Source organism: Pseudorca crassidens, chromosome 7, assembly GCF_039906515.1.
Source record: "Pseudorca crassidens isolate mPseCra1 chromosome 7, mPseCra1.hap1, whole genome shotgun sequence".
NCBI classification, from domain to species: domain Eukaryota; kingdom Metazoa; phylum Chordata; class Mammalia; order Artiodactyla; family Delphinidae; genus Pseudorca; species Pseudorca crassidens.
Window position 1 is genome coordinate 21,594,374 of NC_090302.1, and position 18,672 is coordinate 21,613,045.

The window sequence follows — 18,672 nt, forward strand, 5'->3', positions numbered from 1 at the left end:
CATCTGCGGATCCTTGTCATCATCTCAGACTGAAGCTCTGTACCCATTAAACAGTATCTCCTCGTTTCTCTCTAACCCCAGTCCCTGGTAACCACTATTCTACATTCTGTCTCTAGCAATTTATCCATAATAACATTTGGAGTAAAGGTCATTAGTTTCGTTTTAACAATGAAAGTGAGAGACTCAGATTAAGTAACTTAAGAGTGACATACCAGGTGAATGAAAAATAGAATGTGAACTTATATCTGTCTCCTTACAGAGCCAATTATTGTTCTATAACACCCTCCTTGCTGGGAGTTGTGAGATGAGGAAGAGTCTGCTTTTAGTCAGTTGACTCTCATGTGATAGACCACTGTATTAGTTATCTACTGCTGCGTAATAGATCACCCCAAAACTTAACAGCTTAACACAATAGTAGATGTTCATTATCTCAAACTGTTACTGTAAATCAGGAATCCAGAAGTGGCTTAGCTGGGTGGTTTTGGCTGAATCTCTCATAAGGTTGCATCTGAAGGCTTAACTGGGGCTAGAGAATCCACTTCCAAAGTGGCTCACCATATACTTAGTTGTTGACAGGAGGCCTCAGTTCCTTGCCACAAGGAGCTCTCCATAGGGCTGCTGATTGTCCACGTGAAATAGCAGCTGGTTTCTTCCAAAGCTAGTGATTCAAGAGAGGGCAAGGTGGAAATTGCAGTGTCTCTCAGCCTCAGAAGTCACATGTGTCATATCTACAATACCCTGAGGGTTACAGAGGACATCCTTATTAGATATGGGAGGGGAGTACCAAAAGTGTGAATACTAGGAGGCAAGAGTAGTTGGGGGCTATCTTAGAACCTGGTTACCACATACACATGTTCATAATTACCCTGAAAGTAATTGAAAATCTACTGGCCTAGTAGTGGAAAACACTGGACCATAGAAGACAAGTCAGAGCTAGGGAAGTATCTTTGGAAGTGCTAGAGTTAATTGTGGGTAATAATCCCATTGAAAGAATAAATATAGAAAGATTTTCTTGTTCTTTATATACTGCCCATGTCCTGTGCAAAAGATTTGAGGCAAAATTCCATCATTTGAGAACATGTATGCATCAACCTTGAACATCTTTCAGGGCACTTGCAAATCATGTCTTCATTGCGTGGCTTTATGCTCTTTGAAATGTGAAAATTCTGGAGACTTGATGATTTCAGGAGTTAATCTTTGCATCATTTAAAAATTAGGGATAAGATAGTTGACTCTCTCTGTAATGTTTTCACAGCCCCTCTGTTACAGTAGATGATCTGAAGAACCTTTTCACAGACGCCGGATGTTCAGTGAAGGCTTTTAAATTCTTTCAGTAAGTCCATGTTTTTAAGAAATACATTAACATTATTTAATATGATCTGTAAATGTTTAAGGTAGTTTAATGAAGTCTTCTAGGTCTGGGGAAGAGGTTTGTAGGCAAAATTAATTCTATATGCTTTTTCTATTTCTTCTACCGTTTTCAGGAAAGATCGCAAAATGGCACTCATTCAGTTGGGATCTGTGGAAGAAGCAATCCAGGCTCTCATTGAACTTCATAACCATGACCTTGGAGAAAATCACCACCTCAGAGTTTCCTTCTCAAAATCTACAATCTAACTTTTCTGTGAATTTTTCTCCTAAGACTGGACCATAATTTTAGTAAAACCCTTCAGACATAGACTGAAGCAGCTCAAGACCAATTCTGCCTCTTTCACAAAAATAACTCTTCCTGAGTTTGATATTCAAGTATATTCAAAAAATCATGGAATGTTCTCTTTTCCCTTAAACCCTCTGCCAATACGTCACCAGAGGCGTGTTTTTCCTGTCCCATAGTTTCTAAAATGAAAATAATCTTCAGGAAAAAAGAATCAGGAAAAAATTTTTTTTCAATAATTTAATTCCCTATATAAAATTGGATTTCAAGAGGATGGTCTTTCTTTTCGTTTGGGTCCAGATCAGCCTTATACAACATTTCTAAACTCCTTTGTACTTTGAAAAATTTAAACATATAGACTTTTAAAATTACTTGACATAAGTAATTTAAATTACCTACAACCAAGATTTTAACTGTATGATTCAGAAGTTTGACTCCTCTAGAAAACTGTGTTCCCTTATAAGTTACATCAGTTATTTGGCATATACTGATACTTACTATACATAAACAAATTGGGTTGTATTGGAAGCAAATTTATAAATCTGCGTGTTTTCTTTCACTTTTTTTTCCACTGTAAGACACTCCTTTGCATATCTTTAACTTTTTAAGACTATTTGGAGAATGAAGTGTCTCAACTGTCTCCAGGGAAATTAAGTGGAATCTAACCAGGATCTATTAAGATGTCAGAATAATTAATAATTTTATTAGGAAAAAACATGTTTTAAATTTCAAAATGACACTTGCCGAATAATATAATATGATCTTGGAAAATTTAAAAAGAAAAATAATCCTACTTATAAACTACTTTTTTATAGTTGTTTTCAGAAAAAAGTTTACAGTCTTAAGGAAAATATTCAGGTCTATCATATGGTTTGACAGATTTTTTAAAAGTTATTTTTGGTAAAGTCTTCTTTTAGAAAAAAATCAATCTCAAGGGTTTTTTGTACCACTATAATCTCTAATACTTATTCAGAATTACTGTGTATTTACTTAATTTCCTATTATGTGCCTTATTATGTGCTTATGATATAATAGGTTAGACTTTTATCTAAGTATCTTGAAAGCTATATCGTGGGCTTGGTGAGCATTTGTTTTTTCTTTCCCTGTTTTGGTAAGAATTTTAAAGTTTTTTTCATTGCAATTTTAAGTGATTTTCAATAACTACTAGTTTCTATTCAAATTTTTGGTGCTTTGGTGTAGAGATGGGGTGAGGAAGGGTTAAATGGTTTGGGGAATAACTCAGTGCACACCTGTAGGCCTCTTCATGTTGTGACCAATAGTGGTCATTGCCAGTTATAGCATACCAATTTGGGGCTATAACATGCAGTCTCAGTTCTGGATCTTGTCTGATCTTTATCACCCATTAGAATTTGTCTCAGGATTACTTGGTTTTTGTCATATACTCGTGAGAACTTGCTTTTCTTTGTTAATGTAACTTCATTACTGAGTGCCCACATATATGGAGTATGAGAAGGTGGATTCTTTCTCATACTCTGTCCCTCTTTTTAGTTGAATGTGAGAGTACATTTTAATGTTGCTTCAGTGATTGTATAATGTAAAATTGTTTCTTTTTAGTTAGATACTTTGCTTTTGTTAATTCCTTCAGTGCTTGATCGGATTTTTTTAAAGCAGAATTTGTTAAAAGGGTCATTTTTGTCCACCCCTTTTACACTTTTCAGATTCTCAGAGTGGTTCATCTCACCTTTTAAAAGAATATCTCAATTTCTTTGCTATATTCCAGCCATTAATTCGAACACAGGAAGAAATTTTATAAAAAATTGGAGACTACAAAAGATAATTGTTAAAAAGCAGAATTCACTCAACGCTGAGCAACAATTAGTTATTAGAATACAAAGGAGGACACTATATTGAGATCTTTCAAATGGATCAATTTTACTATTGGCTGATAGGTATAATCATTTATCTAATTTTTATTTTTTTCACTTATGAAATATATTTTTACCAAAACACTGAGTAAGAGGGAAGGGGGAAAAAACGATTTCTTTAAGAAATCTCCCCAAATTGCTTCATTTTTTTCCTTCCATACAGGCACTATTATAATTTTCAGTGGCATGTTAAATTGGGTTTTTTTTAGTTAGGAATTACTGTGTAGTTTTAATTCATGATTCCTATAACAGTCAGTGTAAGTGTAGCAGAAGTGTAGCAGAAGGGAGATCACAATGGTATTGAATGTAATTTTGAAGTAGGGAATGGCCTTCATATTTGAGAGAGAACATTTGAATCCTTTTCAGGGATTTGTGCGCGCGCGTGTGTGTGTGTATAGATAAGTGTATATACATACATACACTTTTCTAGTGTTGTACATACATATGCACATTACGTACATCTTAATTTATTGACAAAGAACATTAATCAAATTAAGATTTGGAAAAGGTGAGATATTCTTGTTTAAAATAGTGTGTTTGCAACCATCAATTTGTGTCTAAAATTAGCTGTAGCACATGGATATTGTCCATATTGGGCTATTTGCTCTTTGAATTACAGAGGTCTACAGTATTTGTGTTGGTATAGTTTCTGTAAAAAGATTTTAAAATATCAGGGCAGTGGAAAAACTAGATCTTTGTATTTTTTGCTTTGGCATGCATGTAGTTGATATCTTCTGAGCAATGTTTATTTTTGCTGTTGAGCTGTCATGGTATCCTATTTTTAAGTTTATTTACTTAATTTTAAGGAGTATTGTCTTATTTTTGGAGGTGTCTGACTTTGACACAAAGTATGTATATTCAGGACTTTATTAAAAAATAGCAGTACATGTTTAACAGTAGCAATTTATGCCAAAAAGTTCTACTTTGAGATTTAAATAACTTGCATAGCAGTAAATTGTTTTTCCTGTGAGATACAAATAGAAAAATAACCTTAATAATTTGATAACTTACAGGAGAGTATCAGAATTACCCAATAGCTCCTGCAGAATGCCATAAATTCGTTATTTAAGGCTAAATATTGTTATGTTAATTTGTAGTAATGTTTCTGATTTGTTGAAAGTTGCAAATCTCACAGTTTTTAGAGACGCAATTTTTGCCTGCCTATTCCTTATGGAAGCAATGCCTTTTTTTGGCTCCACCTAGGATGGTGATTATAGGTTCTGCTTCAGTTGATTAAAAGTAACTCTCATGAATGTCTCTGATCAGTTTTATATAAACTTTTGAAAGCTTCCATGTCATTAGGCAGCAAAGGTTATACATTTATATTAACATGTAATTCCTCTTCGGTTTCCACTAAGTATTTTTGGACAAAAGATGACAAGCTCAAAAGTATGTATCGCCCCCCCCCCAACCCAGTGAGTCACTTAAAAGCCCTGTTTGCCAAACTATCAGCCTATCTCTTAGAAAACCTAGTGTGTACTGCTATTTTTAAAACCAAAAAGACAGCATGACTATGCGTAAAAGCATTTTTCTTAACTTTTCCTTTGTCTTGATCTGTTGTTAACAAGAATAAAACTGCCAGACTTAAAATATTCTACTGTTGTGCTAAAAGAAATACAATTTAGATTGCACAGAACTTTTTCTTTAAAGAAAATATAACTCAGCTGTCTTTTAAGAGCTGTGTTATTGTCTACAAGACTATTTGCAGTCTTTTTTCAGAGCAAATTTTAACAGCTAGTTGTGAATGATTTAAAAAATAGAAAATTACTAAAATATTAGTTTTGGGGGTTTTATAGAGGGAGAAAAACAAAACAGGACCAAAGGTTATGTGCCTTCTTCAGTAGTCTTAATTGATCTTTTCTTCCTATTTGAGACTAAGGTAGTATCAGTATTCTGGTTTTCAGGAAATACATACTATAGTTTTAAAAGAATGTTGTCCCACACACCATCCGTTCAAGCAAACAGTTGTAACTGTAAAATGAAGTCTCAGTTACACTTTTTGCCTTCATCACATAATATTCATTATATAGCATTGTGCAGGTCCAAGAACAGAGCTGCTCGTAATCTTTGTGGTAGTCATCTTAGTTTCTGTAACCAGAGGCATATGTTCCAGAGAACAGGGATATTTTTCTGGTCCAGTGACCTTGGTGATAATAGTCATGATTGAAAGCTGCTCATGGCAAGCTTAAATCAGCACTGTAAACAGATTTTTGTTGTTGTTGTTACATTATTTTTAGTTCTTGAATCTATGTAGTAGTTGTAATAACAAATATTTAAATAGCTATTTTTGATGTCATTAAAAAAAATCATACTCTAGCCTTTTTTCCCCCTTACCATTGTTACTCAGATCTTTAAAAAATTCATCCCACATCCAAAAAGTACTAATTATAAAGACTGCTGACCAAGCAAAGTTTTGCATCAAAATGTCACCTCATTGCTCTGACCAAAGACTGACTGTTCTGGTTTTGACTCCTTTCTGTTAAGCATTTCTTTTCCCAAGCTCCTTTCTGAAAGAAGATCCAGTGCAAAGCGGCCTTTACTTTCTATTTCCTATCGGCGAATAGACTACTTAGAGAAAATGGGAGTTTAAATGTGAACAGAATGGATTAGGACAACATGGGTTTTATGGGCATTTTCAGTACTGTATTTAAGAAAAAAAAAAAAAAATAGCACAGCTAGGAGCCTCTGACATTGTCTCGTGTTTTATGTGGTCTGTTCATAAAATTCCCTTTTTCAGTTTATAAGAATGTTCATCTAACAGAAGAAAATGCTGTAAATATTTGTAACAACATTTTTTAAAACCAGGCCGAAAAAGAAAAAAAAAACGGTTTTTGGGAACAAGTTAACATATAAAGTGGTTTTATATAAAACATCAGTTGTCTTGTATATTTTGATAAGCAGCAGTACCAGCTTTCATTTGTAACACAGTTTGTGGCATTGGAAGAAAAGGATTCTGTGATTACTGAAGTGAATTATGTTATAAATGCAAAGAGAAGATAAAATATTAAAAAACATATTTTCTAAGTGCGTAGTGCATGGTTAATTCAAGCTTCTGTACACTACAATATATTCCATTTTTGTTTGTGTATTTGCTGACTATTACTTTATATCTCTAATCTCTTTCCTAACAAGTATAGCATTGTAGCATGCCTTTTAATAAATGTCATGACATCTGTACTCTCTTAAAAATATTTCTGTGTTCTTGTCTGTACTTTGGGTTTCCCCTTGTCTTACCTGTAATTCTAATGATGTCATATTTTCTTTGTCATAGCCATCCATCTAAACTTGTTATAGTGAGAGCATAGCAAGCACATATTCATACCACTTTAAAAACTGAAAAACCTTAAGTGTACTAATCACCTCTCTTTTATTTAAGGAACAGTTCTCATTTTGAGAAACAGAATGCTTTTCTAACCGTCCTACAAATAGCTTCTTCAGTGGCACACCCCCTTTGTACAAGTACATGTTGGCACATTTGCATGAGTGATGTCTTTCGCTCTCTTTCTGTGCATCTCTCTCTCTCTCTCTCTCCCTCTCTCTCTCTCTCTCTCTCTCTCTCTCTCTCTCTCACACACACACACACACACACACACACACACACACACACACACACACACACACACACACACACACACACACACACACTATATGTGCAATGCCAAAGAAGAGTTGGAACATTTTTCCAGTTCAGTTTTTGACTTCCCTAGGGATGAGTATACATAAATTTTGAGACATTTCGAGGTGTGATCTCAAACCAAGTTTGTGTTTTTTTTGATGGAAGGGTAACACAGTTACCAGCTGCCTATATATTGCTTTTCCATAGGCAAATGTTTTATTTCTAGGTTCTTTAAAGCGTTATTGGATTGTAGGAGTCTAAGCAGTCATTTATTTTAATCTTTTATTCTAGGATCTTTTTTCTTAATGTTTATTTATTTGACTGCGTAGGGTCTTAGTTGCCACATGTGGGATCTTTCCTTGTGGTTCGTGGGCTCTTTGTTGCTGCGTGCGGGCTTCTCTAGTTGCAGCACATGGGCTTCTCTCTAGTTGTGGTGCACAGGCTCTAGAGCACACGGGCTCAGTAGTTGTGGCACGCAGGCTTAGTTGCCCCGCAGCATGTGGGATCTTAGTTCCCTGACCAGGGATCGAACCCTTGGATTCATTGGAAGGCGGTTTCTTAACCACTGGACCACGAGGGAAGTCCCTATTCTAGGATATTTTTGCAAGTGGGAATTTTTTCTTGGGGGGGGGTGGGATTTATTTTTAATGGAATAGAAAACTAGGTAACTACTGCTGATCTTTGCTGGCTCATCTAAAATCTATTGTCTCCGTGAATGTAACTAGATCAATTTTTTTTTTAAGATCTAGAGGCATTTTTATCAGGAAAAGATAAAATAGCCCTATGGCCAAATAGGTTTTTATAAAGTTGCTTGACCATGAAATGCTTATTTACAGCAGAGGCTTGTAACCATCATTAACAGTCACAAAGTCTTGAGTATAAATGGATCTAAGAGGCTACCTAGTTCAATTTCCACCTTTTAAAGATGAGTGGCTCAGAGAAGGAAGTGACTTGCCCAAGGCCACGTGCCAGTTAATGGCATAGTCTGGACTAGAACCCAGGTCTCCTTAACATTATCCAGTACTTTCCATTGCACCCTGATGTTGCCGTTCTGCCCTGCCAAGTGTTGTGAGGGTCATGTTCTTGAAGGTCTGTACATGGGGTTGGGGCGTTACTCTTCTGAGAACTGCCAAAACCAATTTAAAGGCATTGCATAAGTGCTGGGGGTGTTTTTTCTGCTGAAGAGTAAAAATGCCTACCTACTTCTGAAAACTTTAAAAATGTAATTTCAAGTTGCAAATTTGAGAAAGCTAACTCTTAAAAAAGTAGTTACTACAGTATATGTATTAGTTTGCTAGTGCTGACATAATAAAGTACCACAGACTGGGCAGCTTCAACAACAGAAATGTGTTTTCTTACAGTTCTAGAGGTTAGAAGTCCAAGATCAAGGTGTCACCAGGGTTGATTTCTTCCGAGACCTCTTTCCTTGACTTGTAGGTGGCCATCTTCTCCCAGTACCTTCACATGATCTTCCCTCTGTATGTGTCTGTATCCTAATCTCTTTTCATAAGGACACCATTCATATTGGATTAGGACCCACCCATCTGATCTCATTTTACCTCAGTTACCTCTTTAAAGGCTATATCTCCAAATACAGTTACATTCTGAGATACTGGGGTTTAGGACTTCAACAGAAGAATTTTGACGGGATGTAATTCAGCTCTTAACACTGTTCAGTGAAAATTATTCCTTCAGTTCACCAAGTACTGATTGTACCAGAACTGAGCTTTGTGCTGGGAAAGATAATGAAAGGTTAGGGATATGGTGATTTACCTTTTAGAACTGTGTAATCTAGTGGAAATGTCAGCCTAAATCCATAAATCAAGTAGTCTTCAACTCTTTCCTTCAATGGAAAGCCCCCCAAATGGATCATAAGGCCTCCCTCTAGGCCATTCTAACCAGAATACACATGGCTAAAGCTATCCTACAGCTAATTATGAATGTGTAGGAACACATACCCTGCAATAATTATTTCTAAGAAATGTCATTTCAGAGCAATGATCATTTCTAAGACATATGCCATTACTTGAACAGTTGCAGAAATAAGAGGATACTGTCAAACAAGCTGTACCCAATTTTTAATGCCCAACATTTGTAAGTAATTAAACTGGGATGCTATGTTAGGAATAGTTAGTTAAAAGTATTAAACCCACTTTGTTTACTGTTTGTGTGATCCTACATCAATGATTTTTTTTCTATTGTCTACTTCCAATGGAAATTCTTCACTATATGTTTCTATCAAAACAATTTATGTTGAACTTATAAAATTCTATAACAGTTTTCTTAGAATTAGTGCATTTGTAATCATTGGGTTCAGGTGTAGAACTCCTACCTCTGCTATTATAAAAAAGTATAATTGAGTAGGAAAAGTTAATGAGTGTAATGTTCCATGAAGATCCCTTTATCTATTTTCTTTCATTTCTATGTTTGTTCTAAGGACATAGGGTAACAGGAAAAACTCATTGATTTTGTTGGAATAAATTGCCCACAGTTCAGTTAAGTAAGCACCTATATCCTTGTTCTATGCCTAAAATTATGGAATTATCTAAGTCCTTGATCCTACAGAAAACAAATGTCAAATTCTAACCTGTTAAGAGATTGTCTTTAGCCAAATGAAAGCCAGTATTATATGTTAGACAAAGTACACGTTAGGGCAACAGGCACTATGAGAGAGAAAGAAATTTCATAACGATGTATTTTTATAGTGGAATACTTTATACAAGTGAACACAAAGCTACGTAAAACCTACAGGGAAGAATCTCACAGATGTGATGTTGAACAAAGGAAGCCATACACAGAAGAAAGTGTAATGTATAATTCTATTTACATCAAGTTCAGAAATAGGGTAGTGGTTACCTTTGGGAAGGAGGTAATTGAGGGCTTGAGGAGAGGTTTCTGGTTTGTGGTTAATGTTTTATTTCTTAACCTTTGTACCAGTTACCCAGGAGTGTTTACTTTCTGATAATTCATTGAGCTTGTACACTTAGGATTTGTGCATTTATCTGTGTATTATACTTCAATTAAAAGGATTTTGAAAAATGATTGTAATTGAGCGAGGAACTGTAAACCATTCTCCTAGCTTCTTAAATCAGCTGATTATTCTACTCAGTAAGTAAGGCCATGTTATAAAGTACTCAAGATACCATGCACTGAGTTTCATCATGGCACTCTGCTGCATATCTGTATATTGCATTTCTCTGACCATGGCATACCTATGGGAAAAATGTTTCTCTGACAAAACAAAAATCACACCGTGTTTTCAAGTAAATTTTATCATTTTGAGTGGTTTTACACTCCACTAGCTTCAGGAAAGATTTCATTAATACATTTTAGTTTTGTTTTTGCAAATATAAGCCTGATCTGGTAGGTTGTTTGATATCTAACCCCTTATGCATTTCCATCAATAAAAGCCAGAAAAACCTACCTAGCTCTCTGGCATCCTACGAGGAGACTTTATACAAAAGGCTTAGCAGAACTTCTTGGCATTAAGAATCTTATTAAGAATCTTATCTTAAATATATACTAGTTAGTATAGTAGGATGGAGCCCCATGTTCCCAATACACAACTACAACTAGTGGCAACTCTTGTTTCATCTGCTCTTCATCCACTCCCTGGATTATTTTGAAACAAATCCTAGTCTTCATATAATTTCATCTCTAAATATTTCAGTATTTATAAATCCATACTTTGCAATTGTTGATACAGTCTTTTAATATATAGCTTTCCTTTCCATCCTTTTTTTTCCCTTGCAACTTATTTGTTGAAGAAATTGAGCTATTTTGTGAAAATTCTAACAATCTGGATTTCGCTGATAATGTCCCCATGATATTATTTCTTTAATAGGTCTCCCCACCTCAAATTTTCTCTAAATTGGGAGCTGCTTCTTTCCTTACCTCCTGCCTGCCTCCCTCTTTTTTTTTGGCAAGAATATTTCATAGATGGCACTGGGCACTTATATAATGTGTCTTTTCTTGTGATGGTAGTAGCCATTGCTGATCATTGCATCGGTCAATTAATATTTAGGGATTGCAGAATGGCAAAGTTCTATCTTTTTGTGTGATATATTTGGATTACTTCTATGTAATAAGAGAAACTTCCCAATATCAACTATTTGGTTACTCTGAGGTACAATATCTATAGGAAAGACAAGATAAATGCTTGATTCTTCCACTTGCCTGTTTTTGAAATAATTACTTTGCTTCCTATCATGCTTCAAAAATTTGTTTACCTTGGTTTTTTTTTAACTTGTGTTTTTATGAAAAATTTCAAACATTTTTAAAAGTAGAAAGACTAGCACAATGAAACTCATGTTCCTGTCACCTAAATAATGCATTCACATTCAGTGTTTTATCTTCTATAACCATACTCATTCTGTCCTTCTACTTGGAAAATTATTGACTTAAATTCATTTTACACAGTAGTTTTCAAACTGGTTAAAAAGTTGTATATAATATTTAAAATTTTCTGCCTTGGGACTTGCCTGGTGGCGCAGTGGTTAAGAATCTGCCTGCCAGTGCAGGGGACACGGGTTTGAGCACTGGTCCAGGAAGATCCCATATGCCACAGAGCAACTAAGCCCATGCACCACAACTACTGAAGCCCACGTGCCTAGAGCCCGTGCTCCAAAACAAGAGAAGCCACTGCAGTGAGAAGCCCGCGTACTGCAATGAAGTGTGGCCCCAACCAACGCAACTAGAGAAAGCCTGCTTGCAGAAGTGAAGACCCAGCGCAGCCATAAATAAATAAATATCCTTCTTTAGAAAAAAATTTATGCCTAATTGGTAATTATAGCCATTTTTTAATTGCTGGTTGTTTCTGCTGTGCCTTTTTTTTCCTTCAGTCATCTTGCCAGAAGAATTTTTAAGAACCTGCTTTTCACTTGTTTTGATCCCCCAAATAAGTTTATTTTTTAGTTCATTAATTTCTTTTTAAATGCTGTCTTTGGATTTATTGATATGTTGTGGTTCTTCTGCAAAAGACTTTTGGTGCGTTAATCATAGCTGTCTGCTTTGATTGCCTTGTTTATCCTAATTTCCACTGCATATGTATCCCTTATGACAAAACAGTAAATATGGGCTTGAGAGTGAAATAAAACTAGGTAGGAATAAAAACTTACTTGAAAAAAAAAAGTTTAGGATTGTCCCAATGATTCTCTCTCCCATACCTTTTATTCCTGTACTGCCTTTGTGTAGGCTCATTTGATAGACAAATATGTTCACTGGAGGGTCCAAAGTAGTAAAAGTTATTCTAACCATGCCATCAAGTGTGTAAAGCACTGGTATGTCATTTCCTGCAGCATGATACTAGCTTACGAACTAATTCTAAAGAGTTTACCTGATTCATTGACAACTAGTGTTTCTAAACATCTCTGAATATGGTGCGGTGGCTCTCAGTCCCAGATTTTCCAGAACAGGCATAGAATCTCTGTATTTTCAGATCATGCTTCCAGTTTTTTGTTTTTTTCAAAAATATAGTTCTTAGAGCTACAGAAACAACTATTAAATAGTGTGCTTGGCATGTGACAAGGCAGCTCACTTCTAGACTAATCTATAAATTCTCACAAATAAAGGCAGAAAGATAAAAGAGATTACAGGGTTCTAATGATAGCCCCTATTCACTAAGCAAGCATAGTCTCCTTAAATAAAGCACTCCTGCAGAGACCAGCATACAGTAGATTATCTGTAAGGTTTGCATTTCCTTACAGCTGGTAGGAGCTTCTGGTGGAAGCAGCCCCCCATTTTTTTCCCTTGGCAGTCCCCATCCTTCACCCGTGAAGTAAAACTACTGAGACCATGATAGATAGAACTTTGGTGCTTCTGGTGACTTTGTAGACAGAAAACTGGTTATTACAGACCAATACTTTTGTCTAAACCAAGCTGCCGGCTGGTCATTGAAATACACAGGGAGCTTGAGTGAATGAATACTCACAGAAGGAGATGGGGGCCCTGCCTCAACCTGCCTAAACACCTACTCTCCACCTCCACTTTAGGGCTTTGGGAATTTGGTGACAAACTCCAACAAAGCGTATGTATTCACAGATTTCTACCCTTAACTGGAACTATTGCCTCTGAACTATCCATTTTCAGGGTAGCCATAACTTGTTCCATCATGACCCCTAAAAGCATAGATTTCCCAGATATTGTCAATCCGAAGGAAGCCAAAATATTCCCTTGCATAATGTATTAGTTTGCTAGAGCTGCCATTACAAAGTACCATAAACTGGGTAGCTTAAACAGCAGAAATCTATTTCCTCAAAGTTCTGGAAGTTAGATATCTGAGATCAAAGTTGTCAGCAGGTTTGCTTTCTTCTCTGTGTGTGTCCTAATCTTTTATAAAGACACCAGTCATACTGGATTAGGGCCCACCCATGTGACCTCATTTTACCTCGGTTGCCTCTTTAAAGGCTCTGTCTCCAAATACGGTCACATTCTGAGGAACTGGGTGCTAGGACTTACAGAAGAATTTTGAGGGGACACGGTTCAGCCGATAGCACACATTTTTCCCTTAGGAGCTCATGACCCTGCTAAGAATCTTCAGGACCTTAGGAGCAAGACTGAGAAAAGCTGTCTATTCTTTAATCTCATTGACTGGGGCCTGTGCTCTTTGTGCAGGAAAAAGAGAATTGAGATTGCAGATGTTTGAAAAGCAAAATTCTTAAATTGTTAAAAACATAAGTCTTATACCAAAGATAGCATGAGTTTAAGTTTTATTTAACTCATTAATGAAGGAGATGGCAGAATGACAGAGCTGGATAGAAAAGAATTAGAAGAATTAGCTTTTGGGCTTCCCTGGTGGCACAGTGGTTAAGAATCCGCCTGCCAATGCAGGAGTCGTGGGTTCAAGCCCTGGTCCAGGAAGATCCCACATGCTGCGGAGCAGCTAAGCCCGTGCACCACAGCTACCGAGCCGCTGCTCTAGAGCCCGCGAGCCACAACTACTGAAGCCCGCGTGCCTAGAGCCTGAGCTCCACAACAAGAGAAGCCACAACAACGAGAAGCCAGAGCACCACAGTGAAGAGTAGCCCCCGATCTCAGCAACTAGAGAAAGCCTGCACACAGCAACAAAGACCCAATGCAGCCAAAAATAAATAAATAAAATAAATAAATAAAAAAGAAGAACTAGGTTTCACATAATTAGTGGGGAAAGGAATTCTGAAATGAGATTTCCAATTTAAATATAAAACCAGTTAATCTTCTGCAGGCAATTAAACCATATAACATTTGAGGTTCTCTTCTCTTCCAGATACTTGAAAAAAAACAAAACAAAACATCCTTAACAGTATTCTACAAGTTAACCTCTAACATTATAGGATTGTTAGTCACCTAATCATCATTTGGTATTATTTCAAAGTTTTATTTTTCTTGCACAAATAAAGTCATCACTCAGAATCTAACTCATATTGTCATTTATCCTGAGTCTCCTTGAACAACTTTGCCAGCCATGGACCTTAAAAGACGCAGTTCTAAAGATTGGCTTCTAGCATGACAGCATGAGGGGCTCTGCTGACCTGCTCCCCAGTAAGATTGGTGAAAATTAAAAAAAAAAAAAAAAAAGGTTTAAGGACTCTGGAAGTGGTCCTAAAGATAAACACACAAAGAAACATGTATTCAAGAACATCTACAAAAACTTAGTAAGAAAGGTCAGAGTCTATGGTATTTGAACCAAGATGGCTTCCTCTCTCCCTGGTCCCAGCTCCCAGGCAGACAGCTGCAGCCAAGAACATCTCCCGGCACGCAGAGGATTTTCTTCCTGGGAGCTGCAGAACAACGGCTTTTCTCATCTTACCCGCAGCCATCTGTTGCTGAGACTAAGTCCTGAGTGTGGTCAAGAGGTGAGGGCTTTGTTCTTCCACCCAGCCCCTAATCATGGAGTGGAGGCTTGTTCTCAGATGGGGCATGTTGAGAAGTCACTTTTGCCCTGGCTACATCAGGACAGACTTTACATGTCCATTTAAGGAGACTTGACTTTATCTTGCACACAGTGGAGAACCATGAAAGTGCTTTAACTTGTGTTGTCCGTATGGCAGCCACTGGTCACATGTGGCTTATTGAGCACTTGAAATGTGCCTAGTCCAAACTGAGAAGTGCTGTAAGTAGAAAATAGACCCTGGATTTGAAGACTTGGTACAAAAGAAAGAATGTTAAATATTTTATTAATAATGTTTCATATTTATTACATGCTGAAATAATACTTTGGTATATTGTGTTAAATAAAATATATTGAAATTAATGTCATCTGGCTTTTAAAATGTGACTGCTAGAATGTTGTAAATTACATATGAGGTTCAAATTTGTGGCTTACAGTTATATTTCTATTGGACAGTGCTGCTTTAACTCACTGGATGAAGACAGAAGAAGGTCAAGAGCATGATTTCTGAATCCAGACTGTCTGGGTTCAGAAGAGCTGTGCAAAGATCCTGGGCAAATTTCTTAGTTTCTTGGTATATTAATTTGCTAAGGCTGCCATAACAAAATACAACAGACTGGGTGGTTTAAACGACAGAGATTTATTTCCTTATAGTTCTGGAGGCTGGAAGTCCAGTATGAAGTTGTCAGCAAATTTGGTTTCTTGGGAGGCCTCTCCCCTGGCTTGCAGATGGCCATTTTCTTGCAGTGTCCTCACATGGCCTTTCCTCCGTGCTCATGCATCCCTGGTGCCTCTTCCTCTTCTAAGGATACCAGACATATTGGATTAGGGCCCCATTCTTATGACCTCATTTAACCTTAATTAACTCCTAAAGGCTTATCTCCAAATATACTCACATTGGAAGTTAGGGCTTCAACCTATGAATTTGGGGGGACACAATTCAGTCCATTACACTTGGCGTTTTGGTTGCCTCTCTATAAAATGGGGATGATGATAATACCTTTCTTATAAAATTGTTGCGAGGAATAAATGAGTTACTATACATAAAGTACTTAGAACAGTGCCTGAGCATATTAAATGTTATCCAAAAGCTATCCTTTTTTTTTTTTTCCAAAAGCTATCTATTATTGAACAGTCATTTGTTCATCCTGGTCCTTGATCACATGACTGATGTTCATCTTCCTGTAAGGAAATGATCCACACCCTCCAGCTAAGCCAGAAATTTGAATTAAACAGGGTGCTGTCGACAAGGTGGAGCCTCTGCAGACAGCTATTCCTTATCCCTCTACCAGTGTCTTTTTTCAGCACTATTTTTTCCATTTACAGCAGTTTTTCTCAACTCTTCTTTATTCTCCTTTGATAAACATGCAAATCTCATGCTCCCCTTTAGGGTTATTAGAAAGTTTATAATAATGGAACCATCATAGCTAAAAACAAATAAAGCAATAGCAATTTTTGAGAACAAATGCATATTGGTCTTTTTTAAAAATCGATGTTTTTTAACCTTATTAAGGTGGTTATCAATGTGAGCACTGAGTGTACAGTACAGCTCACCATAAAAGCTTTGCATCTTATGCAGTGTGGAAGACAAAGCATTTTCTAAGTCAAGTCTGCGCCTGCTTGGTTTGCATAGCCAGAGGTACAGACAAATCAGCGTAGCAAGTGTACAGTGTTGGAAATGATATAACGGCACACAAATCGCTTCTCTTCTCTGTGATAAACTGGGAACTACTTTATCCCTAAATTCTCCAATATGCTTTTCTAAATGTTCTCTTATGTAACTGACTCAAACTTGTGTTCATTTCAACCCTTCTTGAGATTTTTCCTGGCAAAGACTAAATATCAGGAAGGAAGAGTTTTCCCCTGGAGTTTCCCAAAGGAAATTTGGGTCTACCCCTGACACGAGGAAAAGTTATCCTGAATTTATCCTGCAGCTGGACTGGAAGGGGTTGGAATTTGTTTTTCTTGGAAGCCAATCTCAAAATCCTTGTCCTTTAGAACATCATCAAGATGAGAAAATGAAAAGACATTTCAATATCAACTTGAATCTAGAAATGGATTTTTGTTATAAATGCTTACAGGAACAAGCAAGTTTGGTGTTTGACCCTTTATAATTCAGATTCAATGTCTTCAGGGCTTCAATTCTATATTCCAAGCAAAACAAGCTCAACTGCAAAGTTAGGCTTTTTCAAAAATTTTGCAAAAGTTAGCCTCGCCCTAAAGTAGGATAATAGTTTTTAAATTTAGCCAAGTGAATATTTCTTTGGCCACCCACAAACTTCAGTATGGAGCTGAAGAAATTTGTACAAATTTGGCACCGTCATTCAGATATTCACAAAAAAAGTTCAATAAGCCAGTCGTTTTCTACCCACCTCCTGATTGCCTTGATGGCGACCTGCCAGCGACTCTAAAACTTACTGCAGCCACACCCATTGTTTGTCCCTTTTTTCCTCTTTCCCTCCTGTGACCAGGTTCTCATCCCCTCCTACCTCCCCAGAGATCTCACTCTATCCACCATCCATTATCTATATCCATTGGCTCGTCCCTCCTGCTTCTTCCATCCCATCTGCTTCACTGGATTTTCCTGTCAGCCTTTTAAACATTCTCAACTCTCTCCAATCTTAAAACAAGGAAATAAAAACCCCGATGCTCCTTTGCCTACCATTCTACATCTCATCTTCCCCTTCACAGCCAGACTTCCAAACAGAATGGTCTCTGCTTCTTCATCTTCCTATACTCATCAAAGCCCCCTCTCTTGTGCATGGGAAGGACTCAAAATCAGAACTTGCTTTAAAATTAAAACCTACACTCCCCTTCAAACGGAGAATACTGACTTTGTGTTTGCACAGATGGTACCAAACATGCAGTATAGATGTTTGCTGAGCACCATCTTGGTCCCGCAGCTTGTTCTGAATGCTTTCTCATTCCATGTTCTCCACAGGCCTGTCACCCTAAAGTGTCACACTTGTATTAGGGAGTGAGTTTTTTAAAAATAAAAATATTTTCTATGTTTCCCCCCATTCTGAGAGTCTGACATGCTCCCTTCCCACCCTCTGGTTGATAATCACTGATCTAAAGAGAGTAAACATTTAGGGAAATAATAATTCCTTCTTTCTTCTAAGTAGACTATGGACCCAGACTTTCTGCACCAGTAGCAATGACATCCCCAGGAAGTAGAGCCGATTAGAATGCAAACACAGCCTTGCATTTAGGGCTTCTGAATGCCAGGTGACCTTTACTCTCACAGTGGAAAGGTCATTGTCACGTTTTTCTTTTAATTTGTGACTGAGAGTGAATGTCACCACCCACCATCTCTTGCTCAGAAGAGATTACCAGCCACTATGTAAATAATGCAGCTACAAGTAATTTGATTTCCCAAGATTGCAGACCTTTAAAGGGAGGTGATCCTTTATTTAAGGAATAACAGAGATAAAACCTGGAGAGGTATCGTCCTTGGTGAAACCAAGGCGAATATGAACATACCTCCTGGCTCCAAACTCGGGAAATCATTGGCCATTCTTTCAGTACACGGTAAAGTACTTACTATGTGAGGTTCTGGGGTCACAAGGTCGAATAAGACAAGTCTCCTTGCCCTGGTTAGAGGGAGAGAAATAACTAAGCAGGCATTTATTAAGCACTGTAAGAGAGT

The 18,672-nt window shown here is 37.0% G+C and overlaps 1 protein-coding gene across 5 annotated transcripts in view; it reads left to right on the forward strand.

The window, feature by feature from the left end:
- The window catches only part of PTBP3 (polypyrimidine tract binding protein 3), a 101,369-nt gene extending 94,638 nt beyond the window's left edge, over positions 1-6,731 (forward strand). For all 5 annotated transcript variants that reach the window (XM_067743652.1, XM_067743653.1, XM_067743650.1 and 2 more), the window contains 2 exons: positions 1,256-1,333; positions 1,485-6,731. In XM_067743652.1, coding sequence (XP_067599753.1) covers positions 1,256-1,333; positions 1,485-1,617 — 211 coding nt within the window. In that variant the 3' untranslated portion in view covers positions 1,618-6,731. The remainder of the gene's footprint in view (positions 1-1,255; positions 1,334-1,484) is intronic.
- The last annotated feature ends 11,941 nt before the right edge of the window (positions 6,732-18,672 follow it).